Genomic DNA, 27,321 nt, shown 5'->3' with positions numbered 1-27,321 from the left:
ATTATCAAAACGGTTTTTTCTGCATTTATTTTTTAATAATATTTTCACACAAATTCACCGAAAGTAGGGGTAGGGGATAGAGGTCTCTGCCCTGAGGCAGAGCAGCAGTGCAGTGAGGGGAGGGGGCAAGGAGGGATGGGAGGGCCCCCCCTCAGCCAGAGGAGAAAAAAACAGCCAACAAAACGAAAACAAAACTCCAGATAGACAATCGCACAGAGGTCATCACCCTCACTCCCCCCGGCTGTTTCATTTTAAACTCCATGTTTAAAAATGGGTGCAGAGGAGAGCATGGCCCAAAGATCTTCCTTTTCCTCCATTCTTTTTCGTTACATGTACAATAACAAATTTCTGTTTCCACACCTACTCCTACAGTACAGGAGCCACTCACTTGCCCTCTTGAAGATCCAGGGAGGAAAGGGCGATGGAAGGGGGAAAGGGGCCTGGCCCAAGAAAGTGCAGGAATATGGGATTGGTGGGAGAGAAGGATGGGGTTTGAGCACCATGATAATAAGGCCAGAGCCTGGGGGAAGATGGAGCATTGGGAAGAGACACAGTGGAACAGCTTGGACATAAGGGTGACAGAAATGGGAGATGGGAACATAGGAAGAATGGGGCAGAGAGCAGTCTACTAAAAACCCACTGCCAGAAGGAGGGAGGATGGCACTGAAGGTGGTAAGAAAGGGGACAAGGGGAAGATCCTGTTTCCCCAAAACTGAATAAATAGAGAGTAGGACTGTTATAAATTAAAAATGAAAATAGAAAATATAAATCATAACCAAGTGAACAAATAGTAGACAGACACGCATGGGTAGGGTGGGTCACAGGGAGCAACCAAAGTACAAAAAGGGAAGTCCTAGAAGATGTGGGATGGGGATAAAGCCCATACAAAGAGTCTTGTTAAAAACCTCACCCACTCTGCCCTGCACATCCCCCACCCCCACCCCAGAGGACCATGACAGGAGTGAGGGAACCGGAACCCGTATCTGACCCCTCCACCATCATCCTCCCCAGAACCCCATTACTCCTTTTATCTATTATTACAAAGGCCAATGTTGGTAGGGGAAAAAAGGGGTCTGGCCAAGGCTGGGTGGAGGGATGGGGCTGGTGAGGAGTATACTCTGGTCCCCACCCCTATCTTTTTTTAGAATTTTTTTCCCTCATATTGGTGTTTTTTTTTTTTTTTAAACAAAAACAAAACAAAACAAAAACAAAAAAGACCCCCCCCAAACCTTTTCTGAATAAATTAAGTAAGGGAGGGGGAGCTGCCTGTGGGAGAGGAATTCAGCCCTGCCCCCTCCCTCTCCAGGCTCTGGCTCCTCCCTCTCCCTGGGAAGGCCCCTACCCCAACCCCCAGGGTATGGGATGTGGGCTGTGCTGTGATGGCAGAAACTGGGCTTTGACATTTTCTCAGCCCTAGGAAGGGGTGTCCTGCCTCATCATCGAGAGTTGCTGGATCCAGCCTATAATGGGGGGGGAAAAAAAAAAAAAGATTAAGCAGAATATGTAGTGAGGAAAGGGCAGGAGATTGTTTGGGAGGCTCCAGTCCCAGGTACCTACCAGGGTGAAGGCATCATAGGCCTGGGCCAGCTCCTCTGTCCTGTACTGCTCTAGCACCACAACCCCTTGTAGGCCTCCGCTGCGTCTCCGAGCACAGCTCTCGCAGTGCACCAGGTATGTGTTTCGGCTCCCATTCTCACTTGTCACAAACAGGATATTGAATACCTCTACCTGTGTGTGCAGACAGGCATGATATCACAGTGGCCACAAAAAGTTAAAGGAGATGGAAGAGAAGACACAAAGGAGAGGAAGGGGAATTTACTCACATCACACTCATTACAATAATAGGCAGGCTCATCCTTGACTCGGCCCTGGTAAGCAATCTTCTTCCCAGCCCTCACTAGGCTCTCTCGTTGTACCTGGCAATGCTTCATAGATTGCAGCAGACAGAATCTAGGGGCAGGAGGCAAGGTATAATGACAGGAGGCATAGGGAAAATCCAAAAAAAAAACTCCTACATGAAATCTTCCTTTTCTGATGCATTCCAGTTACTTTAGAACTCTCCATGTCCATGTGACCCGGGCCTCTTTGATAACGCTTACCATAACTAACCACTTGAGCTCAGCATCAGAATTTTATTTACCCCACATATGTTTAAGAGCTGTCGCACAGAATGAAAACTCCATCTGTTTAAGGGACCAACGAATAAGGTACAGGCAAGCACTAGACCCCCATAACAACAAATCTGTCCCCTTCTCACTTGATCATCTTGAACAGGTCCGGATCACTGACTTTGACGGTACGGGCAACGTTCCAGGACACATGGATCATAGGTACAATAGATTTGACATTCTTCACCTCATTCCATTCATAGCGCTCCAAGGCCAGCTGGTATTGATAGGCTAGGGGAAGGGGAAGGGGGTGACCCAAGGAGCCAGGCCCACTGAACTCCAGTTCTTCATCTCCCTGGCCCCCCAGCTCTCACCTGTGAGGGGCCCCACATTCCAGGCAATATTGTTGCACCAGCCTGTGGCCTGCACCCAGTGGACAGTGCCTGCATTAATCCACACCAGGTCCCCAGGCCGCTGAACAAAGCGATACACTGGGATGTTGGAGGCATAGAGATCATCCAGGATTGGCCACCATGAGCCCGTCAGGTAGTCCACTCCGTGCCTATAGGAATACACAGACTGTTGGGGAAGAAGAGAGGTCCACCCCACTGCAGAGAATGGTAAGGCAGGGAAAGCTGAGGGAAAGATCAATGGAAGATCAGGGGAGGAAGAAAGGACCGAAGAGGAAAGCTCTCAGGTTCTACAATGCACCTGTCACAGAAGGCACTGATGGTCTCCCAGTAGTGCTCATGGACCGCAAACCATTCACAGTCTCCAGGACCAATATTGATGTTGACAGAGCAGAAATTGTTGTTTTCCTGGTGGCCTTTAGGGGGCAGCAAAGGATAACAGTCACTGTACTTGCTAGAAGGTAGGAGGGCAACAGTATAGCCTCCTTCAATCCTCACAAGAGCAAGGCTCACTATTTCTATTGATCATTAAGAACACTAAGTCAAGAAGCTACAAAATTCCAATTTGCAAGACCTGGGAAAGGGTCTTGGAAAACACTTCACTCAAACTTTTCATTTTACAGAGAAAGCAATCCTGGGAGATTCAATGTAGGCTTCTTATAATACTTAGTTTGCACAAAATTCCTTTATTCCTGAAGCTTCAATCTCTTCAGTGACCACGCCCCCACCCCCCATACCCCAACAGAGTTTCTAATACTGGTCACAACCCCCAATAGCTGCATGATGGCCCCAATTCCTCATCCTGGTTATGGGGAGGAGTGCCTTTCATCACTTCCTTTCCAAAGTACCATCCCCCACCAACTGAATAAAGCAATTAAAGATGTAAAAGCACAAATGGCACATTTATTAAATTCCTCACACCAAATTAAGAGGAAAATGAATATTCTAGATGATAAGAATAAGGATCGAAAAAATATTAATAGGCTAGAACACTGACGTGACTCACTTAAGGATATAAAATTCAATATGGAAACATGTAAAGTCTGACACGAGAAAAAAACTGATTTCATAAAACAAGATGAGGAATCCATAGCTAGATGACAAATTGTCTCATAAACATCTAGGGATTTTAGTTCATCAAATCAAAATTTAGAGCTGAAAGAGACCTTCCAAACTCACTTGAATTCAGTCCCCACATTTTATAGGAGAAAACAAGATCACAAAAAGCTTAGTGACTTTCCTAGGGCCCCAAGGTCTAAGTACCTGAGGCAAGATTCAAACAGAGGTCATCCTGTGTCTAGACCTTTCTCCATAACAGACTGACTCCTGCGCCTCCAGTTGACCACAAATGCAATACCAGTCAGCAACCTGAAATGGCAGCAGAGCAATGCCAGGCACAGGGCCCCAGGCTAGGGAAACTCTAGTCCCTTGTACTCTGTCCCAGGCTGACCATGTCTGAAAACTGCCTTCACTTAAGAGTGTCACATTTTGAGAAGAATATTGACAAGCTTGATAGCTCATGACACATGAGGTCAAAGTGAAGGAAATAGGAATGTCAGAAATAGGGGGTCATGACAGCTATCTTAAGATATCTAAACCATGGGGGAAAGACATTAACCTTAATGTGCTTGCTCCAAAGAAGTATAAGAAGCAATAGAGGGTTATTTCAAAAGTAATTGCAGGATTACTATTAGGAAAACCCTCTAATTATCAATTATCCAAAACCGAATCTAGCAGCCATGGGAAAGAATGTATTTCCCCCCAATTGGAGGTGGTCCTTGCAGCTAGACAAGTATGTTAGAGGAACCATTTTTGTTAACAAACTGGACTAGATCAGCTCTGAGGGCCCTTCAGTTATCTGCTTCACAAGTTTCAAAGATCTTGGCTAACCCCGCAGGGAGATAGGTTACCTGGTGTTCGGCTCCCTGGAACCTTCATATACAACTGGACCGTGTTCATGCCCAGGATTGTATGGCCCACATGGCTCAGCATATTTCCTGTAGATGTGACCCGCATGAAGGCAGGCAGTTTCAGCAGCTCTTGCAACTGGGGCTTCCACCTAGGAAGAGATCCTAATTAAGTCCTAGAAAAACTTCTTTGTAATGCTGGGTTCAACAGTGGCAAAGTTTAGAAGGCCTGGTATTTAAGGACCTTCAACCCTAGCTTTAATTTATCTTTCCAGATCTATAATACTTTTGTTTGACATCTCAAATATTGATTTAGCACATATTATTATATATTCATCTGTTTGTATCTTATAACCCTATTAGACTGTGAGTTTCATGGGGAACAAAACTCATCTAAACTTTGGATGGTCAGTTTGGGAGAGCACACTGCTTTATCCATATAAGATGAAAGGAATAGAGAAAGAAAACAACAGAGAATGAAAGAAGAGAAAGGGAAGGAGGGAGAGTGAAAGGCTCTTGGCTCAGTAAATTACATTATTAGATGTGAAGGGTCAAGATTCAAGAAGAAACCATGACAATGACCCCAATGTACTACATTGCCCAAGGCCTGAGAAAATGAGGATATAGAAACAGTAACATTTCAAGGATTCTAACAGTCACTGTCTCTAACAGTATTCCCATTTTTAAAAATTACCTTTCTCAAATGCAAACGTTTTGATCCATTAGAGGTATTACATAAAGGCAAGGGTAGTTCTAACCTGTCTTTGAGACCTATCAGCACCACTCTACAACCCACATTTCTACTCACCGTTTAGCATCTGACAGATCAATATTGGTGCCAAATTTGATGATGTGATGAGTTTTCTGATCTGGGTTGTTGCTAATGCAAAGGAGATGGGGAAAAAAGAGGGATAAATATATTAGGTAAATAGCATGAAAAACGGGGGGAAGAAAAAAATGTAAACTCTAATCTTACAGAGCAATTATAAGGATCAACTGAGGTATAATTCATATAAAAATACTTTAAGATAACCAGAGGTTTTTGTCCAAGATCAATCAAGAAGCTTGTCAATACCTGGGAGGTGTTTCAGTGGTGCTGTCTGGTTCCTCTGTCTCGTCTTCACTCTCTTTTTCCTCCTGTTCCCCAACCCCCCAAGATGGCAATCACATTCAGATCAGGTACTCTCTAAACCCTAGCCTCCAACTTGTTCCTGATTCCTCAATTCAATATTCACTCCCATCTACCAAGCCCAAAATTTAATTCTTCTCTTTCTGTCCTCTTTATTCTCTTGTCCCTCCCTCCTGTATTCCTCTTTCTCCCTCCAGATTCATTTGTTACCTGTAAAGATTCCTGGAAGGAGGAGGCTTGGTACTGTGCATACTTGGCAATCGTAGTGTGAGAACGACTACTCTCACAGGGCCAGATCTGTCGAGTGCCTGAAAGGTCCCAGTTCTCATCTGATGGCTGCTGCACCTGAGTCCTTACCTCCACTGCATGTTCGCCACTTGCCTCCACCAGGGTCTTTGTGGAAAACAGGCCCAAATCTGCAGTGGAAAATAATGGGTAGGGAATCAAAGTGATAAGGTAATAGAGGCAGAACAATGAGCAGCCAATCCCTATGGCCTCTCTCAAATGAAAAAAAGACAGACCTAAGAGTCTCTAAGAAAGGCAATAAAGTAGAAATGACTTTCAGTGACTCTAAATCCCTCCCCAGCCATACACCCTCTTTTAGAGGGTAGTCCAATAGTGTGATTGTTTTTCTAGTCTGATCTCCTGATTTCATGAAGATGTTCCAATTTACAATCTAAGAGAATTATATGGAGCACTAAGAAATTAAGTGATTGCCCAGGGGCACATAGGCAATATACTGTCAGAGGTTAAAAGTTAAACCCAAGTCTGATTCCAAAGATGACTTAGCTCTCTACTATACCATAATGTTTCTCAATGAGTAGAGAAGTAAAAGATAAAACTCAGATCAAACTAGGGTTCTTGTGAGAAATTCTGGTGAAAAATTTGGTGTTTTTGTACCCTTTGGGGAACTTCCACAACCTATATTCAATTAATTTCTGATCATGAAAGAACTAATAAGCATTATTAGCTACCTATTGAAGTAGACAGATTGCCTTTTTCCTACTTCTAAGCTATTTGGACAGACAAAACTGACAGAAAAGCAGATGGCAAATTGAATGGAATGCATAGCCACGCCCATGCAAGAAAAGTCCTGGCCTTGCAAAATAAGTGCCATCTCCCCCAACAACCACAGCTTGGACAACCTCATCCACATCAACTATCCCCCAAACTAAGGCACCAGCAAGCTCAGCTCAGATGTGCACATTCTATAGATGGTAAAATGGCTTACCTAGATGGTAAGATATAGCTTTCCCCAACTTTCTCAAAAATCCCTAAGACTCCTACTTTTCTTTCTCCTTCCTCTTGGCCTAGCCTAGCTCCTGACATGAGGACTCACTGAGGCGAAGGGAACCAGCCAGGCCCCGGATCACTGTGATGGGGTTCCTAGGATCTGTGCAGAACTGAAGCAGCACTGGGGAGAAGGCATCCCGTTTGCTCTCCAGCTGAAGACGGAGAATTGGGAAAATAAGGAGAGAATTAATACAATGCCACTATTTGCAGAATGCTTACTACATTCCTACCCTACTCAGGCAAATTTCCCATTCATAATATTTAAGCCAAGGTAAGGCTGTCACCTTCAATCCATCACCCTCTGTAAGGGAACCCATAGGGACAAGAAGATTTTTCCCAATTCTGTTATCTTTAACAAAAGAGAAAATGAAGACATACAAAAATCTCATCAATCCCTGGAATTAGATACCATTTCTTTAGATGTTACAGCAATTTAGGTGTATGTAGGCCCTTCTCTACTCTTACACTCCATAAATACTTTCACTGAGAAAGACAGAAACATACGTAGATGCTGGGTGTGGGGGGGTTGAGTTTTTCCCTTGGCAGCTTCTCTTCAGAGTTGATCTGAGGTTTTACAGATTGGGCAGGTGATAGGTAGGACTCTCGAAACTTTCCTTTCACCTTTGCATTCCTGTGGAAAGAAGAGAAAAAAAAGTGGCATGGTAAATCCACAGTGATAAAAGCATCAGTCTGGGCTACAGCTATTGAAGGAGACCAAAATCCCATTTGCTGAGATCATGAGTGGTTCTGTTATATACCCAAACCAATTAGTACTATAATGTGGTAAAGTGGGAAAATTGTGGTAGCCACTGGAGTCTGCTCTGAAACTTTGTCATGATAATGTCATTGTGATCAAGTCACATGAGCCTTTGTTATAACGGAATAGTAAATAACACATGAACTATCTCCTTAAGAGATCTGTTGTGAAACATTCTAATATAAAAGTTCTTGCAATTTCGTGTTAGTTTGTGAATCTGTACTGTATATGTGATTACTTCCACATATTTTATGACATTGTGATCTCTCAATGTATCATTTTAGGGATTTAAGGTTGTCTCTAAAGCTTCGGCTGTTAAAAATCTAAATGAACTGGACAGAGCTTGCCTGTTTCACATGAGGAATGGGGATAGACCTGGCAGATTCTACAATGGGCTATTATTGATCTTTTTTTCTTCTTCAATATTAGAAGGATTTTTCCAGAAAAATTTTCATTTCCAGACATGACACTTAATCTTGATACCTCAATGCAAGAAAACCCATCCCCTCACTCCACCCAATGCAAATCAGCAACACAAGAGCCTACTTTGCTCCTTCTCTGAAGATGGGGTCAGGGTGTTACTTACTTGCTGGCCCGTACCACATCGGCAGCACAGTGCCCAATGGTAAGGTCAGCCATACTCAGCCGCCGTTCTTCCACCTCAGAGGCCATGAATGTCTCCTTGTCACCACTCTCCACCTTGATAAGCCGAATCTTTAGCTCCTTGGGTGGTCCCTCACTCAGGGACCGGAGCTTCAGCATGTCAGCTGGACTCACACTGGGTGGGCCTGGAGTCTCTTCCCGGGCTTTATGCCGTGTCTCACCCCCAGGGACTGGTGCTGGTGTAGGGGCCGGTGAGGGTGGGCGGGGAGGAGGAGCAGTTGTAGCAGGGGGTATAGGAGTAGGCAGCTTGACTTTGGCAGCGCCACCAGCCTCAGGTTTGGCTTTCTCCCGTCCTTGGATCTCCTTGCTTTGTAGGTCCAGATTTCCTAGCACCTGTCGGTTCTTCTCCTTGTGCACCTTACCCTCCCGATGCCGACGTCCACCATCCTTGCATCCTCGCCGGTGCCGCCTATGTTCCTTCTCTTTCCGCTTGCTACACCCAGGCCCAGCACCACTTTCTTCCTTGGGCCTCGGTGGTGGTGGTCGCTCCCCTCCACTTTCCACTGGCTCCCCTGTGCCCCTGCCCACCCTTTCCACCAGTGTCTCACAAGCCCGACTGATCTCTTCTAGTACCTCTGACTCAGAGCGGGTTGGGGGTAGGACAACCCCTAGCCGTGGTGGTGGTGGTAGGAGTGACTGGGCTGGGGGAGGCCCAGATGGCTCCTCACCCCCTCCTTGCTCCTGGGCCCATGGCCCGCTTGAGGTAGAAAATTGAGATGATGAAGAGACCTGCAGCTGCAGGGGGCACAGGAGGTTCGTGGCTGCCATTGCAGGTGGGGTAGGGATAGCACCTGATGGGGGTGGGGGAGAATACTGAGAGGGAGAGGTCACAGCCTGGGCAGCCCCTGCCCCAGCCCCTTGGTAAGAGTATTTCTGCCCATCCAGCACATTGGCCAGAGATTTTAGCAAAGTGGCTGGACCGGCTTGTGTCGATGGTGGCGGTGGCAGCGGTTGAAGGGATGGGGAGAATTTTGCTAGCGGTGGAGGAGGGGGCAACGCTGGTGGTGGCGTCTTCTCTTCCTTGTGGGGGAAAGAGGCCTGCAGTGGGGCAAAGGGCTCCTTCAGGGGTGCCAGAGCTCCCCCACTGGCCTCTCGCTGTTGCTGCTGTTGCTCTTCCTCCTTTTGGATAGATTCATCTAGCATCTTCATAATGTTGGCCAGCCCATCGGGCAAGATCTTAAACTCTGCCGGTTCCTCAAATTGGTCCTCCAGGGGTGTTGAAGGAAAATCAAACAGTCGAGGGCTCTGGCTGGGAAGCTCCCCACCACCTCCAGGGGGTTGGGGCTGCTGGGCATTGCTCAGGGGCCCAGGAGGTGGCCCCCGCCCCACCTCTGTGGTCTTTGGGAAGGAGACCCTGGGCCGGGGGCTCTCCGGGCGCCTGAAGCTTCCTGAGGTATTTTGGTGGCAGGGTGGGGTGGTAGGCTGGGGAATTGGGAGTGGCAAGGGAGTGACAGGAGGGGCTGGAGGGCTCAGAGAAGGGCTTGGGGGATGGGTATCTAAACCCCGGGAAAGGAATGGGGGAGGGGGAAAGGGCACAGGCCCCACTTGGCTGCTGTTGCTGTTGCTGGTGGTGATGGTGGTGGGGGTGGTGGGGTTGGTGTGCGAATCCTGAGTGCCCACGGGGAAATGGGGTGAGAGAGTCCCCAAGAAGCCCTCGTGGTGGGGGAGGGGGAGTGGTAGTGGAGGAGGAGGTAGGGGAGGTGGAGTGGGGCAAGGGCCCTTCGCTCCAAAGAGGAGCTCCTCCAAAGGATCCCCTTCTTCTCGACCCATAGCTCCAGCCCCTCTGCCTGCTTGGCAGGCAGGGCCCTCCAGCCATGAGGATGGGGGTGCTGGGTGGAGAAGACGGGGACAGGGTGGTGGTGGGGTGGTAGGGCCGGGCAGGAGGGGTGGGCCCGGTGGGAGAGGCAGGGGTGGGGCAGCGGCGGTGGGGGCAGGGGGGAAAGATTTCCGACTGCTATGTGCCGATGGCCCCAGGCGGCTCTCGTGAGAAGTAGCCTCTAGCCCTGGAGTTTGATAACAGTCAGAGCCCTGCAAAAAAGAAAATAGAAGAGGAATAGAGAACAAGCTCCAAGCTTTTAGAGACTCCCCAGAGCTCTCTGCTCCCTTTCCTATCTGATCTCTCTGCTCTAAGCATATCTTCCAATTTTGCCTTTTCAACTCTTAAAAATTTTCTTTACATTCATTCAGAGTTCTACTCCTCCCTTAGGCTCCATTTCCCTTCTTTTTGTGTCACTTACAAGGCCTGGGCTCTGTTCTGTGCCCCGGAGGCCGGTGCTGCTACTGCTGGTGGTAGTGGTGCCGGGGACGCCAGGGGGCCGGGAAGGGGCATAAGGCACGCAGGCGGTGGTTGCTGCTGGTGAAACGCTGGAGTCCATCCGCGACCTCTGAACTCTGCTCTCTCTAAGGTCACTTCCAGGGGAATGGGGGACAGGTGGGCAGCCATGGCTCTCTGCTCCTGGGGGATGGGGGCCCAGAGGGGCCGTAGGGACTGACCGGTGGCCAGGGGGGTGCGAAGCATAGGAAGGAGTGGGGTATGGAAATGGGAGGGGAACTGAGTGCCGCTGCTCCTGTTGAAGAGTAAAAAAGTATGACTTGTGAGGGGACAATTTAGGCAGGAATAGGATCATGAACTGGAGCCACTGAGCATAAAAAGAAACAAGAAAGACCCTTATATATTGTCAAAGATCTATGGTTAGGCAAATGGGGTTGCACAAATATGAAAACTCACAGGATATCCAGAAATGGTGAAAGGCTAAAATTAATAAAATTTAGACTGAACTAAAATGACAGTGAAGAAACCATACATAATGCAGTCCCCAAGATCAGGGTCTAACAGGACTCTGCAGCTCCTGAGACTTAGCAGTAGATCCAGATGGTGAACAGATCAATTTACCTGACGTTCTGGAGGAGCAGAACCCTTGCACTCAGTGCCCCAGGCCTCTCCATGCAGTGGGCTCCATAGCCCTGGCTTCGATAGCTGGAAGGGGGGATTTGTAGCTAGGCCTGGCAGTGGAGGAGGCAGTGGTGGTAACCCTGGAGGAGGACCAGTCTGGAGAGAATGGGAAAGAAATCAGGGGGATTTAAGCCCAGAGGCTTCCCCCTTTACCCTAAGGCCCTGTAGCAGCATTCTGTGCTATTTTCTATATTCTTAATACTAAGGTGTACCTGATCAGGGCCACAGCCCCTCCTACGTTTGCCTCCAGGGCTAAGGCTCTCATCAGCAGGACCAGGAGGAGCCACAGGAGGCACAGGTTGTACCACAGGAGTTTCTGCTGCTCGTTTTACTGGGGGACCCCCACGCTTTGTCCCATAGCTTCGCTTGTGCTAAGAGAAAGGAAAAAGAAGAACGTTCACCCACAATAGTGTATAGTAGGTCTGTTTTGCCTACCACCACTCTTATTTTCTGCCAGATTCCCTCCGTCCCCTAAACATGCTATTCTCCTCCTCCTACCTCAAGATGTAGAAGGTTCCACACTTGTTCAAGGGGTGGCAGAACCTTGGCCCGATGCTGAGAAGAGCCTGTGTGAAAATTCCAGATCTGGGCCTAGTCACAAAAGAAAACCAGAGAATGGGAGTATCCCAAGAAGGAAAAAACATAAACTCAAAACCTTCCCTTGACAACACCTCCCTGCCCCTTTGTGACTTCTCCTCCCCTGTCCAATTCTTTACCCCAAAAGTAAAGTAGGCAAAAAGCCATGCAGTAAAACCTTCCCAACATAATCCTGGCTCCAAGCTACACAAAGTCCTGAATTCAGCTGGTTTTCCTTGAAGCCCACATATCCCTCGTATCCCTATACTTGCCCTTAGCCTACATTCTTGGGCTCCAAGAAATCCTCACCTGCTGAAGCCGGCCAATACGGAGCCCTAGTTCTGCATAACCACCCCCATATCGGGCTGCACTGTGGTAACAACGCATGGCCTCCTCGCCGTCTTGTTCCGATTCATAAAGCTGCCCCAATTGTTCCCATAGCCCTGGCTGGGCTGGGTCTCGAAGCAAAGCCTGAACCCAGCCATGCAGTGATTCCAGCTTCCCATGCAGAGGCCGAGAATTGGGAGTCCTTAAGCAGTGAAGAAAAGAATATAAGCAACATTGTAGACTGAGGCAAAGTCCAATTATGTTGGTCACTTTGATACCTTTTAAACCTCATTCTTTTTCCTAAATCCAAGTTTGACTTCTTCTGAGCCAGCAACTTCCTCTCCCTTTCAGAATCCAAACACTGATTTCATCTTTCCCTTTTCTTTCCCTTTCTAGCCCTCCTCCCCTTTTTTTTCCAAATTATTTTTCAATGGATAAGCATTAATTTTCTTTCTCTAACACTTCCTACCTTTATCCCCTTTTGGGAACTGACAACACTAGCTCACATTCCAATCCTTCATCTCCTTCCAAACAACAGGTTCCATTCTCTAAAACTTACACCCTTCTACACTTACCCTGGAGGGTAATAGGACTTGCTGGGATATCCAATACCACTGCCATGGGCTGGGGGCAGGTGAGCTGGGAGTTGGGGCTGCCCAATGCTGGCAGAACACCTGGTAGGGTCACATAAGTCAAAGGTTGGGGGGTGGGGTAGCTGGGGTGTCCCTTGTTTGGGAGAGAAAAAAAGATGTCAAGTAACAACTGAAGCTTATCAAGGCAGAAAAAAAAATTAATGAAGAGGATTGCAGCCAAATTAAGACAGAAACAAAAGATTTATAACGAAAATATAGGTTCAGACTTGGGAAAAATGAGGCTAAGAGCTATGAGAAAAAGAGAAGGAAAGAGGGAAGAAAAATAACAAATCTACAGTAGGAGAAACTAAATAAGGAATGGGAAAGATAGGATCTCATGCTTTACTTACCTGCCCCCTGGCAGCCATGCCCGGGGAGGGGGGTGGGGAGGACAAGAACTCCAGGTCCCAGCACAGCTCAGGCCCCCAAGGGTGAAGGGTTCCCGTGCAGCTCGGGCCCCCGGAGGGTCCACTGCCCGATGCATCCAGCCTAAGGGGGGAGGAGAACAGATTTCTATCTAAAACTACACATCTTCTCTGGAAGTCTAGGAACACCCCATAAACACCCCAGCTCAACCTTCTTAGCACTCACTCACCAGGTCAGCGGTGGCCCCGGGAGCCCTTAAGATCGGGCTGGCCCCCCACCCTTGTCAGCCGGTTAAAGCTCCTCAGAGGCGGTGTTCTACCTTCTACCTCTACAACCACAGCCCTCCGTATGTTCTGGGGGAGTTTTCCAGGTAATTCTGTAGAGAGAAAAAGGAAAGAAATGAGGAGAAAAGAGAGAAAGGGAAGAGAAAGAAGAGGAAAAGCTCAAATCTGGGATCAGGAGCAGTAAGACCCGACTACTGCCCCAAGCCCCTCCCACCTCCCTCCCTCCCTCCGCCTCCCTACTTACTGAATTCTCCACTCTAGGAATCTGTCCAATCACAGGGCGAACTCCCTCCCCTGAGAGCGAATCATCGCCTTGGTTGTCTGTCTGCCTCAGTAACAGCCTGCCAGGGACCAATGGAAAGAGGTTAGCTTGGTAGGGGGCGAGCATTGTAGCCAATGGAGATTGGGTTAAAGCAGAAAGGGGAGAGAAGAGCAGGGAAGCTGGTCAGACAAGCTTAGCTGGGGGTGGGGGTGGGGGATGACGGGGTGGTGGTTACGGTGACCCCTACATGACCCTGTTTCTCCCACCAAAGGGTCCCTACCATTGAACACCCACAAGTTTCTCTACCCTCATCCTAAACTCCCCACAATTCCTTTACGACTTCGCTACTCTTGTTCAGGCACGAGGAGATACCAGAACAGATCAGGCAAAGAGATTGGGGCAAACCAATGAGATTCTCAGAAAAGAGGAATACAGACATATCAACACAGCGAACAGACTTTAAGAGCAATGGCACTAGCAGCTTCCCCCCATCTACCCCCCCCGCCCCCCCCCCCCCCCCCCCACTCAACTGAGACAGAAACCAAGAAACACTTAATATATAACTCAACCTCCAAGACAAAAAACAACCTGCCCCCAAGCATCACTCCCAGGGTAGCAACAGCTTGAATCCCAGGCTTTGAAATACTGTACACAACTAGTTCCCAGACATTCTCATCTTCTCGTCCCAAGCTTCCAGTCCCTTTTCCAAACCAACCTTAAGACAGAGATTCCCAAGCACCCAAAAATCTACTTCCCCAAAATAACCCTAATCCTTTGCCCGTCGACAACCAACACCACAGACGGTGAACGGTGATTTTCTAAATTTCCCTCCTCTCCCAGAAACTCTGTCCCAATTCCTACATCGTAATTATAAACTCTTCCAGTCTCTTACCTCCTGAATCCTTAATAATCCCTTAACTGACTTGACTTCCTAAATCTTTTCTTTTCTATCCAGTATTCACCCTTAATGGGCACTGATCTCATCCCTAGTCCCCAAACCTGCTTTCTAATCCCCATCCTAGTAAAGTCACGCACCCAGCTCCAGAGTGGCCACTCTTTCACAGCTCGAATATCCTCTGTGCCCTTCCTCAGTATGGTCCACGCGCTCCCCACGGCCCACGTGGCCCCCACCCCCCAACACGAGGGGAGGGGGATTTCGGGGGTTGCCCGTGACGTGGCTACTTGCGCAGCGGAAGGGGTGGGGGGGAGAAAAAAAAGAGGGGGGTGCAGAGTGGGCCGGTACTCGGTGACATCATCCTCCTCCTCTCACTCATAACCCGCCCACTTCCTTAAAGAAGCCGAGAGCTTATTTTACTTCCTCCTTTAAATCGGAGCAGGCTGGCTTGGGTCTCCCAAGCAACATCCACTCGGCTTGGGGGGAAATGGGCATCCACCCGTCCAGGCTCCCCGCCTCCAGACCTTTCCGGTCTTGTCTCATCACCTCCTTCAAAGGCAGGAGTCACTGAAGGGAAGGAAAGGGGCAAAGTAAGCTAGCTACTGAAGTGCAGGAAGCTGGGGGAGAGTTCAGGGTAAAGTTCTGGGGGTGGTTGGAAAGTTCATCTTTATGCATATGCCGGCACAGCGGGGAAATTTCCAACCCAGTCCAGAGACCGGCAGGGACTTCTGGTGAATTCAGCCTCAGTCCCTCTTCTCCCTCCCCCTTCCCCCCAACGCAGAAGGTAAGAGCCTTCTTTAACTGCATCATAACACAAGAACCTTCATTTCCTCAGAGAAAGGCAGACTAAAGGAAAAGCAGCCTTAATTAGAAGGGTGAGAGTAACACCCACTGAAACAATGCTTTTTAAATCTAAGAATTCTCAGGCCTGTCCCAGTGGACAATGGTCAGATTCAACCTTGGAGATCCACTTGCTAGATAAATTCCTTAACCTTTCTAAGCCCCAGTTTCCTAAGCTGTAAAATGGGAATAATTCCTTCATTCCAAAGTTGAGTGAGACTCAAATGTGATAATGTTCCTTGACTTAAATGAAAGGCTATAGATTGGACTGCTTCTTAAGACTCCTTTCCAGCTCTAGTTTCTATTATATAAATTAAGCTGCTGCTACTACTACTACCACTATCATCACAAGAGAAATGAATTAGCTCACAGAAGTTTGAAATATGTTAAAGAACTAACTAAATGTATGCAAAGGCTCCTCCTTCCTTGAATAAACAAACTGATAACTTTCTCTCTTACTTTCTCTCCCATCTGTTACATACACTTGAGCTAAGCCACTGGGGGAGTCCCAAGGGTGACAGAAGCAAGGAAGGGGAACCAGAGTCTCTACCTGGGAAGTGGAACCTAGAAATGCTATGCTAGCTACCAGGAAATGTAGCTTCCCTTTTTCTGATGATGACACTTCTCAGCCACTTCCCCTTTCCCACTGAGGCCTGACTCAGCTCTCCCTTTAATAAGCAACATGTTTCACCAGTCATCTCTCTCATACTCCCACACTGCTATTCCTCTCAGTGCTACTGACTAAAGTCACAGATCCCCAGCTCCTCCCCTTTACCCCCCCTTTAAATCCTATTCTTTTACTGGGACTTAGGGGCTCTGTTCTCTAATTCTTCCTCTTTTCAGATACCCTCCCTGCTATGTCTGATTCAAGCTTGGGTGGGGGGGGAGTCTGAGTCACTAAGAAAGCCTCCCCCACATTCCCACTGACTCAGCCCCCATACCTCCCCAAAGACATACATACACAAAGTCAGAGACAGACACAACCTCTCAGCCTACACACACTCTCACAATTTAGTACCATGGAAAATCCCCTTCTCTTACTCCTCACAGAAAATCCCTCCCACTCATCTGCTAGGCTGTATTAATATACACCCAAGCTATTTCCTTCCCAAAAACATACAACCATGGCCCTATTTTCTCCTTTGGGGCAAGGAAAAGTCTTCCCCACTTCTTATTATACAAATTTGTTCCATCTTGGAGGTTTGCCTCTTATACCATAACTATTCAGTTGCCCCATCTTCTTAATTCTACCTCTATAACATATCTCCACAACATTCATCCCCTTTTTTACACATTCAGTAGTTCAGGTCTTCAATACCTTTTGTCTAGACTATTTCTCTATTTCTTTGTTTGGAGGAAGAAACGGGGCTAAAGTGACTTGCCCAGGGTCACACAGACAGTAAATGTCAAGTATCTGAGGCAAAATTTGAACTCAGGTCCTCCTGACTCCAGGGCCAGTGCTCTATCTACTGTACTACCTAGCTGCTCCTGCCTGAACTATTTCAAAAAGTCTTCTTATTGGCTTTCCTATTTTCAGTCTCACCAGTAGTCTAGATACAATAGCCAAATAATCTTCCTAAAAGTACAAGTCTGACCACATTAATTTCACTCAAATATCTTTCCACTAAGATAAAATACAAAATTCTCACATTGGCCTTTGAAGACTTCCCCAAAAAGCCTATATCCCATTATTTTCCAGTTCTATTACTTCCCTCCACATATTCTCAGGCCTAGCCTAGCAAAATCTGGGTCCGAAATGTCTTCCCTTCAAAGCTCCACCTAAGAGAATCCCTAACTTCCTTCATGGTCTATTTCCTTCCAACACAAGATATTTCCTGATATCTGCCTTGAGCTGTCAGTTGCTGGATGCTCTGTAATACAGAGGGATCTAAGTTTGTTTTTTGTTGATATTGGTGTTGATCAGCACATATAGAAGGTCCTTTAATAAATGCTCACTGAACTGAATTTGGGAGAAGAACCTTACTGCTTCTTCAATACCTTAAAAACCTGGTAACTTTGATGAAGGCTACAGTCCTTCTCTATAAGTTAATATAAGGTCTTCTAAAGTATCGAAGGCTGAAAATATCACTTATTCTGCAACCAACTAGGTTATGACTGTCTGAACTAAGCCAGGTAGCTTTCTGAGCCATAAGTGTCAAGGTCCAACAAGGATATACTTCGGTTGTTAAGAGCTGAAAGAATGAGCAATCATCTAGAACCTATGGTAACCTGCACACATAAGGAGGTATAAAGGCATATCTTTAATGGATAAAGACACTTATCTATGTGTTGGGCACTATCAGCAGTCAGAAGACTCCAGACCAAGTCAGGAAAGTCACAAAGGGGTACCTCTCAAAGAGTTAATTCTTTCCTAGGTTAAGCCCTGCCCTCTTCATCCGGGTTTTCCCAGGCTAACCAGGCTCCACCTTTCCATCCGGGCCTTGGACTTTTTGATAGTTTTAACTCCCCTTTCCCCGAAAGGAGACAATATCAGACAAGCCAACAAAACCTCAACTACTCTGCTTAAGCAAACTGAGAAAGAATCCCCAACACTACAGGAGTAGCTCATCCCCACAGGATGTACACTCATTATCCAGGGTGCATGAATGAGCAAGTGCTCCAGAGCAATTGAGCGCTGATACCCATCCATATATACAAACACTATATACAAACACCCCCACACACACACACATACACACCCCCCACACACACACACCCAGACAAGTAGAAACAGAACCTTATAAAGACAAGGTTTCATAGGATCATATATACATACACAGACATATAAACAAGCATAAAAACTTACCAAAGTACCCATCTGCCCCATACATTTTGATTTATTTTCATACTTTCTCAGGGACTTTCTCAGTCCCTCATGGTCATGTTAAAGCACAGCAGGGGTGGGAGAGAAGGAAGACTGGATGGGGGAGGTGGGGTATTTAAGAATGGCCCCTTGGGGCTCTTCTGTGACTCAACCCAACCACACTAAGATTTTTTTTAAAAGGGAAGGTCACCAGGATTCTAGTTCCAGTTTGCCCCACTCCTGTATGATACAGGAAGGGGGGGACCTGAGGGACTAAATCAGAATAAGACTGTGACCAAGAGCTGGCCCAGGAAAGCTGTGGGTAGCACAGTATAACAGTATAACAGAGTCAGAACCTCTGACTCTGTTATCTGTGGTGGGGCATGTTTCTAACAATGTCTCTGTTTCAATATGCACCTCCATATGCCAATGCTCTGCTGGGAGTCAGGCTTTGGTTTTTAGTTATTACTCCCTCTTTTCTTCTTGCTAGTGGGATTGTCTCTGCATGTCTTGATGTTCTCACTTTCTCCTTCCATCTGTACATGCTTGACTTCTTTTGTCATACTCTCATCTCGAATCCATTTGCATGTCAGGGTACACATCTCTGTATTCATCAAGGCAAAGTACATATCTGACATAACCATTTTCCTCATTTCTATCCTGAATATTAATGATGATGCCCTATATGAACCTTAGAAGACTTGTTGCCTCAGTGTGTGTGTGTGTATAAAATTCAGGATGTCTATTTAACCCTAACATCTCTATATGCTAAAACTCAATCTAAGTCTCTATTCCCCTTTCCCATTTCTGACTTCAATAGTGGGCCCCAGATAAGGCTCCAACCACTGTCTTCCATGGCCAAGGTTCATTTCTTCTACTTTAGCTCCATGTCCCTCAAGCTGTTGTGGTACACTGAAAGAGTAGTTTTGGAATCTGAGAACCTACTACCTGAATAAACCTGAGCAAGTCACTTAACTCAATAAAACTGAGCAAGCCCACTTGGGTGGGCCTATAGTTCTTTGATATAAAATGAGGGCATTTTATACAGTATGTGCTTTTAAAACGCTGATAAAATTTCATTGTCCCTATAGCAGGATCTCAGCTTTCCTTCACTTCTACAGAACAGGAATGTGGTTGCAGTACAGGATCAGAGGCAGAATTTGAGGATGAGTTGGGGAAACTGGTAGTGGGTGTCCTTGGAGATGATTCTAGTATAGTTATCAAACAGAGCTAAACATGCTGTCTTTACTTCCTTTCTATTCCTCAATGAAAACAGGAGCCTAGGAGCTGGTTTTTAAATATTATAAAGTAATAATAAATGGGAACAGGCAGAGACAATAAGACAAATCCTCAAGACAAGAGCTTAGAGAGTGAGGAAGGAGATGATAGTAGGGACTAATCAAGAAAACTTGGCTTAGGGAAGTTCTAGGAATTGGATGGAAAGGGGGGTTCTTAAAAAGAGAAGATAGGAATAAAAGAGAATTCAGGAAGGTATTCCTGGAATTGTCATAGCAACCGTATGTTGTTCACAGCAAAAATTTTGTTATTTCCTCTCCTTGATTAGTCTAAATGATCCTATCTCCTTACAAACTCTTCTCAGTCCTCTCCTCCTTAAAAGTCAGTTATCCAAAAACAATTGGATAGAGCAAAAGGTTTAATGTGCTCCCCTCCCCCACACCTCTAGTTTTCATGATATCTCACATATGCCATCATTTTGCCAGCTTTAGCAAAATGGAGATTAAGCCATATCATTCAAGGGAAGTATATGTGGAGATTTATCCAATATCTATAAAAATGGATTGAATAAGCTAAGGAGGCAAGCTGGGAAGTATATATCAACTGAATCTCAGAAGAAAAACAATAAACTAAAAAGACTGAACCATTCCTGTTATGTGTAGTGGGCAGATAGACTAGACCCATTAACCTTCAGATTACATCAACCTGGGGAAGAGTAGCATAATTTTGTATTAAGGAATAAAGATAATGCATATTATAAATACATAATATAAATATATAAACATACAAATACATACATAGGAAGAAGGGACCCATGGGGGTAAGACTTACCAACTGGAGCTTGGTATATCTCTCTCTCATTGGCACCAGTGCCCCTGTAAATGGGATATAGCAGGCAGGGGAGGGTTGGGTGGCACTATGGAGCTGTCATGGTGATGGTGTTTTGTTTTGTTTTGTTTTGTTTTTTTGGGGAGGGGGAAACCTGTAGAAAAGAAAAGGATGTTAGGAAGGGAGAGTCCCAACCAGAAAGCCTCCCTTTGTCCACTTTCCCCAGCCACTCACAGAACCGGCTGGGGTAAAGGAACAGGAAGAATCTGTTTCCATGGCAACTAGAAAAAGCCATTCCTCTGCTCTCGAGTACACACACACACACACACACACTCTCTCTCTCTCTCTTTCTTTCTCTTTCTCTCTCTCTTTCTCTCTCTCTCCCTCTCCCTCTCTCTCTCCTCCCCCACCAGTTCTGCCTAAGAAAGAATAGTGGCTGATAGGGGAGGAGGTGGGTGATAACAGGGCCCTGGCTATAATGTTCTCAGATAACAACTACTATCTGAGGAAATCTAGGTTCAATTCCATCCTGAGACCTTCTTCCCAGGGTTCTATTCTCCTCAAATCAACCTAACCTTCCTACTCCAAGGAACCTAAACTGGGATGTCCCAGGACTTTGCCCCTCCCCCAAGCTATTGCCTCCACCCAGTCTTATCTAGCAACCAGATGGCCAACTCCACCCTCTGGACTCTGCACCCTCTCCTCCCCTCTTCTTCCCCCAAGGCCAGGCAGGTCCCAGCTAAAACACAGGTGACTGGACAGGCTGAACTGGACCAGAAAGGGAGGAGCCAAGGGCTCCCCTTCCTGCCAGGTATATATAGGAGCTTCTTTGGCCTTATATAGTACACTGCTCAAGAGTTAGAAAGGGAAAATATGGGTGAAGGAATTCCCTTCAAGGTCATATGCTGTTTCCCCATCACTTCCTTCCTCTAATAAAATGAACAGGAAAGGTGACAGGGCTCTGTTTTACAAAGTGTCTGATCCATTCAACACTTATTCCCTTCCCAGGAATCATATTCAAGCCATGTTCCATTTCAATTCCTTCAAGAATCTATGACCCCTATATCACCAACAGCACCCCAGATTCTCAGATCAGTTCTCCACATTCCTATTATATGTCTATGTCCTGCCCATTCTTGTTCCTTCCTCCAGAAACCAGGCCTCTAACCCCCAGTCTTCATGATGCAATCTGCTGTAAACCACAGTGACTGCTGATGACACTCCTTCCTAAGGAGTTGTTATTCCTGACCCACCACCTCCCCTATGACAAGTGGGCCCAGGAGATGGGATAGCAAACTTCCTTACTGATAAAGATTTGTAAGGGTCCAGGTGGTCCTCACTAGGAGGTAGGTAGCATCACTTGAGAAGGGCAATAGGATGCAAGGATGAGAGCAAAGTTAAGAGGGTCAAGTTGGAATTGAAGATAGAGGAAAAGAAGGGTCAGTAAATAATAACAAAATTTGCAAAAGATTTTACTTAATCCTGTAAAGTCAGTAACGCAAATATAATTATCCCAGCTTTCACAAATGAGGAAACTGAGGCACTAAGAGGTTAAGGGATTTGCTCATGATTACACAGCTAGAGTTGGAAGGCAGGATTCAAATCCAGGTCTCCACTTACCCTACTCTCTCAAACCTTTATCCCAAATCCAGCACCACAACCTTAATCCCTTATTAGCCCTGGCCCAGAACTAGAGGCTGTAATTCATCTGCCCAACAGCTGGGATGGGGGAGGAGAGGTAGTCCGGAATGGGGAGGGGGATGACAAAGGGAGGGGTTGAGGCTCTCTAGTGCCTAGCCCTTGAACAAAAGGGGAAGGCTAGGGGCGCCCTTATCTTCCTCAAGTAGTGACCCCAGGAGAGAAAGAGACTTCCACTTCTTTCTATGTTCTTTTCCCTCAACCTCCTGATCTCTACGATTCAAGTTTCCAGTGACCATAACTCTGGGCCCTACACTTTGAGGTGAGGGGAATATGAGATTGGGATATGGAATACAGTTAGAAAACTCAAACTACAACCCCCCATTAGACTGGGCTGGCTGCCAGAGCTATAGCCCCGGCCCCTGTTTCAACCAGAGCATTCTTCTCTACCTTGCTAGCCAATCCCCTTTCACCAGATCCCCCAAAACAACCCCCTTCAACCCTAGACTGACTCCCTCAAGACTATGCTGTATCCTATCACTGTTCCCTTCAATCAATGAAAGGTGGAAGTGACTAACTACTCTGATGCTATTCCTTTTACATTACCACCCTAACCCTAGACATTTGGGTCTATTTCCCTTCTCAGCTTATTTAAAGGGACATCATACTGGAACCACCCCCACAGACACTGATGTTAATAGAGCCTTCCCACCTCTCTATGAGTTTTTGAGAAGCAACCCCCAGAACCACAGACAACCCCCATCCACCCCCACTAAATGCCCCCTCCCCAATTCCGGTTCCCTCCCCTCCCCCAATAGCTGCCAGGAGAAAGGGGTTCAGGGTTGGAGGGACTGGGAACAGCAGAAAATGAGGAAAGGGCTAAGGGCTTCTTCCACAGGAAGAACAGATGGGCACCTAAGGGAACATCAGAGGTGGAGACGACAGAACCTAGAGAGGGAGATATAGGTAGAAGGAAGCTGAAGAAGAGACCGGGAACCTGGGCGAGAGTCGGGTAGAGGTGAAGTGGGGGAGGGGGAGGCTTAAGCACAAGGAAATCAATGGGGAGGGGGGGAAGAAGAGAAAGGGGAGTCTACACGGAGAGGCAGAGACACCAGAGGCAGACAAGAGGAAGACATGGCAAAATAGAGAGATAAAAGGAGAGACTTGAGTAAAAAGGAGAGAGAGAAAAAGGTGGGGGAGGGAAAAAGGGGAGAGAGAGAGAGAGAGAGAGAGAGAGAAACACAAGAGAGACAGAGAGAGAGACAGAGACAGAGACAGAGAGAAAGACAGACAGAGAGAAAGAATCCGATAGGAACCATAGGTGGTGGTTGGGGAGCCGGGCCGGGGGTTACCTGCTGGGTGTCTGTCCCCCGGCGGTGCCCCCGAGTCCGGGTAGGGAGGGGGGAGCAGCGGAAGGGGGGGGGAAGCGGGGACTGAAGGGGGGCGGGGGAGACGATCCCTCCTCTGCCTCCTGGGCCTGTCCCCGGCTCTTGCGGCCTCTGCCTCCCTCCCTCCTCCTCCCAGTCCCCGAGTCCCGGAGTCAAACAAAGAACTGTAGCAGGCTCTCCCTCCCCACCAGGCTCCCTCCTCCTCCCTTCCGGTCTCTTCCTTCAGCAACCCGCCCCCCCCACGCCCCTTTAGCTGTTGCCTCTCCACCCACCCCCCAACCTTTTATACACCCTTCAGTTCCCGTCCCCCCTCCCCCTCCCCTAATGAAAAAATATGGAAGGAAGTCCCCTTGCAGAATTAAAAGGCTCCAGAAAACATGAACGAGAAATCCCCTTAAAATCTGAGAGCTACAATACAATTGCCTTCCCTTTTTAATGAAATAGTCCGAGTTGTTTCTTCCCCAAGAAGGCAAAAGACTAAAGAAGCAGAGCATTAAGGCTGTAACTAAACCCCCTATCAAATGAAGAAACCAGAGTTGCTGAAGCTTACCATCACCACCAAATTAACACAACCTCTCCTCCTCCCTCCTCCCACCCCACACCCCAATTCCCAAGGTGTCGAGGAAAGGGACGCTGGTCTGTCCACCAGAATAATGGCATGAGCCAATTTTAAACCTGCCCCTCCCCCACTTTTCAACCCAGGATGCAAATAAATACCTGCCCAAAAGCAGCCTCCAGCTGTCAAAGTCCTCTCAATCCTCCCCATAAAAGTGAAATGTAAAAACTGATCTGCCCCCCCCAAAATTAAAGACATGAGTTTTGAGTCATATATTATTTCTCCACATACCCTATAGAGACTGGAGGGGGGAGGAGAGTGCCGTTAAGTGAAGGGAAAAGTAGAAAAGTATGTAATCCCCACAATTATATCTTTTTTTGAGTAATGTCCCACTACCACACACACAACCCATACTATCTCCCACATTGCTCCCTCAGGAAGCAGCAGAAAGGGGAAAGAGGAAGGGAATGGCAGACTCATGGGAGCAAAGTCTAAGTAGGTGGGGTGAAATTTCTGGACCACTCACCACACCCTACACTTCACTACGTCCCCCCCCCCCAAAAAAAAAAAATCCAGTCCAGGATTTCCCACCTGCGTATACTAGGATAGGAAAGGGGAAGAGGTGGCAACGGATCTCCACAGGACTAAAAGTGGGAGAGGAGGCCACACTGCCTAGCAACCACCCCCAGGCACGTGCACTAATGACGTCATCTCTGCCACCTCTGACACCAACCTCTGACCCCTAGCTACAGGGGGGAAGAAAGTTGTAAACCAGCATAAAGAGAAATAACCTTAGGAATTCTGGGAAGTCTAGTAGGAGATCATGTCCAAACAAGCTTCATTCCTAGATCCTAAACCTCAAATCCCTTTATTTCTCTGAAGGATCCCAGTTTTCCCGCTTAAAGCTGAATTTTTCTTCCTATTCTTTAAGGAGATTCATCTTGGACAGGAAATAAGAGGTAGAGATTAAAGTCGAGAGGAGGGGTCAGTCTGGTTGTGTGCATGTAGGGTCTCTTCCCCACCAGGGAAGGATTTCCACAGCCCCATCACTGTCCTGGCTGTCCCCGGCATCCTAACACTCCCCCCTCCTCCTCCATTCCAGGGCGGAGTCTCCAGAGTTGAAATCAGGACAAGGCAAGAGGGAGAGTTATATAATCAAGAGAAGCAGAAAGAAGAAGAGAGACAGACACTAGGAAACAAACAGAATGACACAGATTCTGGAAGACTATTTGAAGAAGCATTAAAAAGAGAGACACACTGGATTATAAAAAATGGAGGAAAAAAAGCTAAAAACTTTATACAAAGGAGGAAGACTGTGGGAAGGATGATGGGGGAGAGAGGAACGAGACTGAGTTCTCATAGGTTCTTCTAGCCTTCTCCAGGCTACTGGAAATCTAGCTCACAGCTTCCAATATCTATGTTCTAATTTTCAGCTTCCTTTCCCTCAGTTCTGATTCTGCCAGTGAAAACCAGGGAGATTCTAATCACCCTCAGGGAAGAAAGCCAAGGCTTCTAGAGGCCCAGAGGAAGGAATAGCAGCAAGACACCCTCCTTAACAGATGAAGCAGGAAACCACAGCTCCACCCATTACCACCTGGGATCGGAGGGTGCCAGCTGGGATAGGAACCCAGGTAGCCTAGCTTGTTCTTTCTCCCAATCCCGACAACTTCAAAGTAGAGATTACTGACTTGCAGTTAAAGTCTATGATAGACTTTCTGAATTAGAGCCCCAGGGTGTTTTGCAGAAAGCCTAGATCTTTGGGGTGGGGGTGGGGGCAATCAAATGGGACAGAAGCGGGAGTAAAGTCCCAGAAGGTTTGCAAATACTTAGCAGGGCCGGGATGTCGGTCAACCCTCCGCGCAGGCGCAAAAGGGTAATTAGACGCGTGCGGGGGGTAGGAGGTTGGTAAGAGGGGGAGTGAAAGATGTGAGCGTGTGGGAGTGCACGTGCAGGTCTGAAGCAGCTGCTCAGAGATCCCTCTAATCCCCAGCCCCCTCTACTCTCTCTTCCCTATCCCTTCTTCCCCCACCCCCACTATCATCAGGCCGCAACCCTCTTCCACTCCATTGGCGGTCTGTCGGTGATGTCACCAGAATGTCCTTAAGCGGATTGGGCGGCTGGGACAGCTTGAGAATCTGGCTCCCGACTCTGCCTCCAGTTACTCTAGCAACAATGCAAGCAGTAGTGGAAGAGTAAGACATGAGCTCAGTCCAGAGCTCGGAGTCTCACCGTGGCTCCGCCCCCCCGCCCCCCCGCCCCCCGGGAAGGAGTAGTTTGCTCCTCCCAGACAAAACACTCGGGCACACAGACCTTTAGAAGCATGTTCGTTTCTCCGTTTTCGTGCTTTCGGTTCTCTCTGTAGGATTCTGGCTTCTGCTCTTTCTAACCCCTACCTCCACCACAAGGCATCCTTGACCAGAAGCTGGTCGTCTTTGCTACTAATAAGCAGGCTGCCTTTCTCACGCCCCGACACAGCGCGCTCCTAGTTGTTTTGGGTGGAGGAGGGCGCTGTGCCCCCATGTACCACTTCGTCACCTCCACTTTTCCGCCTTTTACTGTTCAGGTGGGTTCGCACTGACACTAAGCCCCTTCCCCCAAGAACCAGGAGCCCACACACTTGGGATCTAAAGAGCTCAAGACGAATCCGGCTGCCTAGCACGGTCTATCAGCCCCGCCTCCCAGAAACAGGAACGCGCATCACCCTCGCCCCCTGGTGGTTGAACAGGGGAGGGTTCAACTCCAGCAGGGGGCCGGGGAGAGAAGGCCGAGATGTGGGAACTAGTTTAGGACTGGAAAGAGTAGGACAGCGGGATTCCTGAGGGCAGTGGGTGAGGGGAATTACCACCTCCCGATGGGGCCTCTAAGACCCCGATTGGTCCAAGACTTTTTCCATTAGACAACCTACCCTCAACCACCGCACGGAGGCCGCGCCCCGCCCCCTCTCACGGACACGCACTCAAACACCGAGAACTGAGCGACTTCTCAAGTTTCTTCTTTGGTTCGACCTCCCTGGATCCCAGGACCCCGGAGCCGCGACCAGACCACAGGCCGTACGCGCCTGCACCCTCCCCGAAGAATACAGGTGGTTCCCGGGATCCCGCGGCGCAATCCGCCCCGCCCCCTGCGTGGAGATGGTTTCCCGCTCTCCAGGCTCCAAATAGGCTCCCCGTTACCTGGTTCTAGGAGTTCCAGGTGTCCCGGCTCCCCGTGGACCCCCAGGGGGTCGGGAGGCTCCCCCCACCCCGACCCGGGCTGGGGGGGCCGCTCCGCCCCGTGGCGCAGTTGGATTTTCCAACACAAACACCCGCCCCTGCCCGCCCATGGCCCCGCCCCGCCCCGCCCCTGCCCCATCCCGGTCCGGGCCCCTATGCCCTGCGCTCCCTGATCGGGCCCCGCCCCTCCCTGCTTCGTACCCGCCCTTCTCCAGCCTCGTACCTAACCGCGTCTAACTCTTATCTCCACCTCCTCTA

The 27,321-nt window shown here is 47.9% G+C and overlaps 1 protein-coding gene across 7 annotated transcripts; it reads right to left on the bottom strand.

Annotated features, from left to right (window-relative positions):
• Position 1: 1 nt before the first annotated feature.
• KDM6B (lysine demethylase 6B) lies at positions 2-27,154 on the bottom strand. 7 transcript variants are annotated; one of them, XM_023502723.2, is made up of 24 exons: positions 27,025-27,154; positions 20,273-20,423; positions 13,650-13,746; positions 13,351-13,497; positions 13,106-13,244; positions 12,699-12,797; positions 12,106-12,325; positions 11,719-11,811; positions 11,433-11,591; positions 11,161-11,316; positions 10,505-10,834; positions 8,191-10,295; positions 7,352-7,478; positions 6,894-6,999; positions 5,765-5,970; positions 5,501-5,562; positions 5,234-5,305; positions 4,429-4,577; positions 2,820-2,934; positions 2,483-2,670; positions 2,258-2,399; positions 1,824-1,950; positions 1,558-1,728; positions 2-1,460 (listed from the first exon to the last, which is right to left on the bottom strand). In XM_023502723.2, exons 5-24 carry the CDS (start codon positions 13,237-13,239, stop codon positions 1,437-1,439), a joined length of 4,785 nt encoding a protein of 1,594 aa, XP_023358491.2. In that variant the 5' UTR covers positions 13,240-13,244; positions 13,351-13,497; positions 13,650-13,746; positions 20,273-20,423; positions 27,025-27,154; the 3' UTR covers positions 2-1,436. The 7 variants fall into 7 exon arrangements, 6 of the variants coding, with proteins under 6 accessions (XP_023358491.2, XP_031821316.1, XP_031821319.1 ...); XM_031965456.1 differs by lacking the exon at positions 27,025-27,154 and adding an exon at positions 23,260-23,431; XM_031965459.1 differs by lacking the exon at positions 27,025-27,154 and adding an exon at positions 14,983-15,129 and having other exon boundaries at positions 20,273-20,610.
• Positions 27,155-27,321: the final 167 nt, after the last annotated feature.

Source organism: Sarcophilus harrisii, chromosome 4 (assembly GCF_902635505.1).
Source record: "Sarcophilus harrisii chromosome 4, mSarHar1.11, whole genome shotgun sequence".
NCBI classification, from domain to species: domain Eukaryota; kingdom Metazoa; phylum Chordata; class Mammalia; order Dasyuromorphia; family Dasyuridae; genus Sarcophilus; species Sarcophilus harrisii.
This window is presented reverse-complemented; position numbering and strand designations above follow the sequence as displayed.

Bases quoted from the DNA above. Each gene is read 5' to 3' on its own strand.
- KDM6B (XM_023502723.2), bottom strand. From the start codon at position 13,239: ATGCATCGGGCAGTGGACCCTCCGGGGGCCCGAGCTGCACGGGAACCC. The intron at 11,812-12,105 runs GTGAGGATTTCT...TTTTGTGACTAG, and splicing joins GTATTGGCCGGCTTCAGCAG to GCCCAGATCTGGAATTTTCA. The intron at 5,971-6,893 runs GTGAGTCCTCAT...TTTCCACTGCAG, and splicing joins GGCTGGTTCCCTTCGCCTCA to ATTTGGGCCTGTTTTCCACA.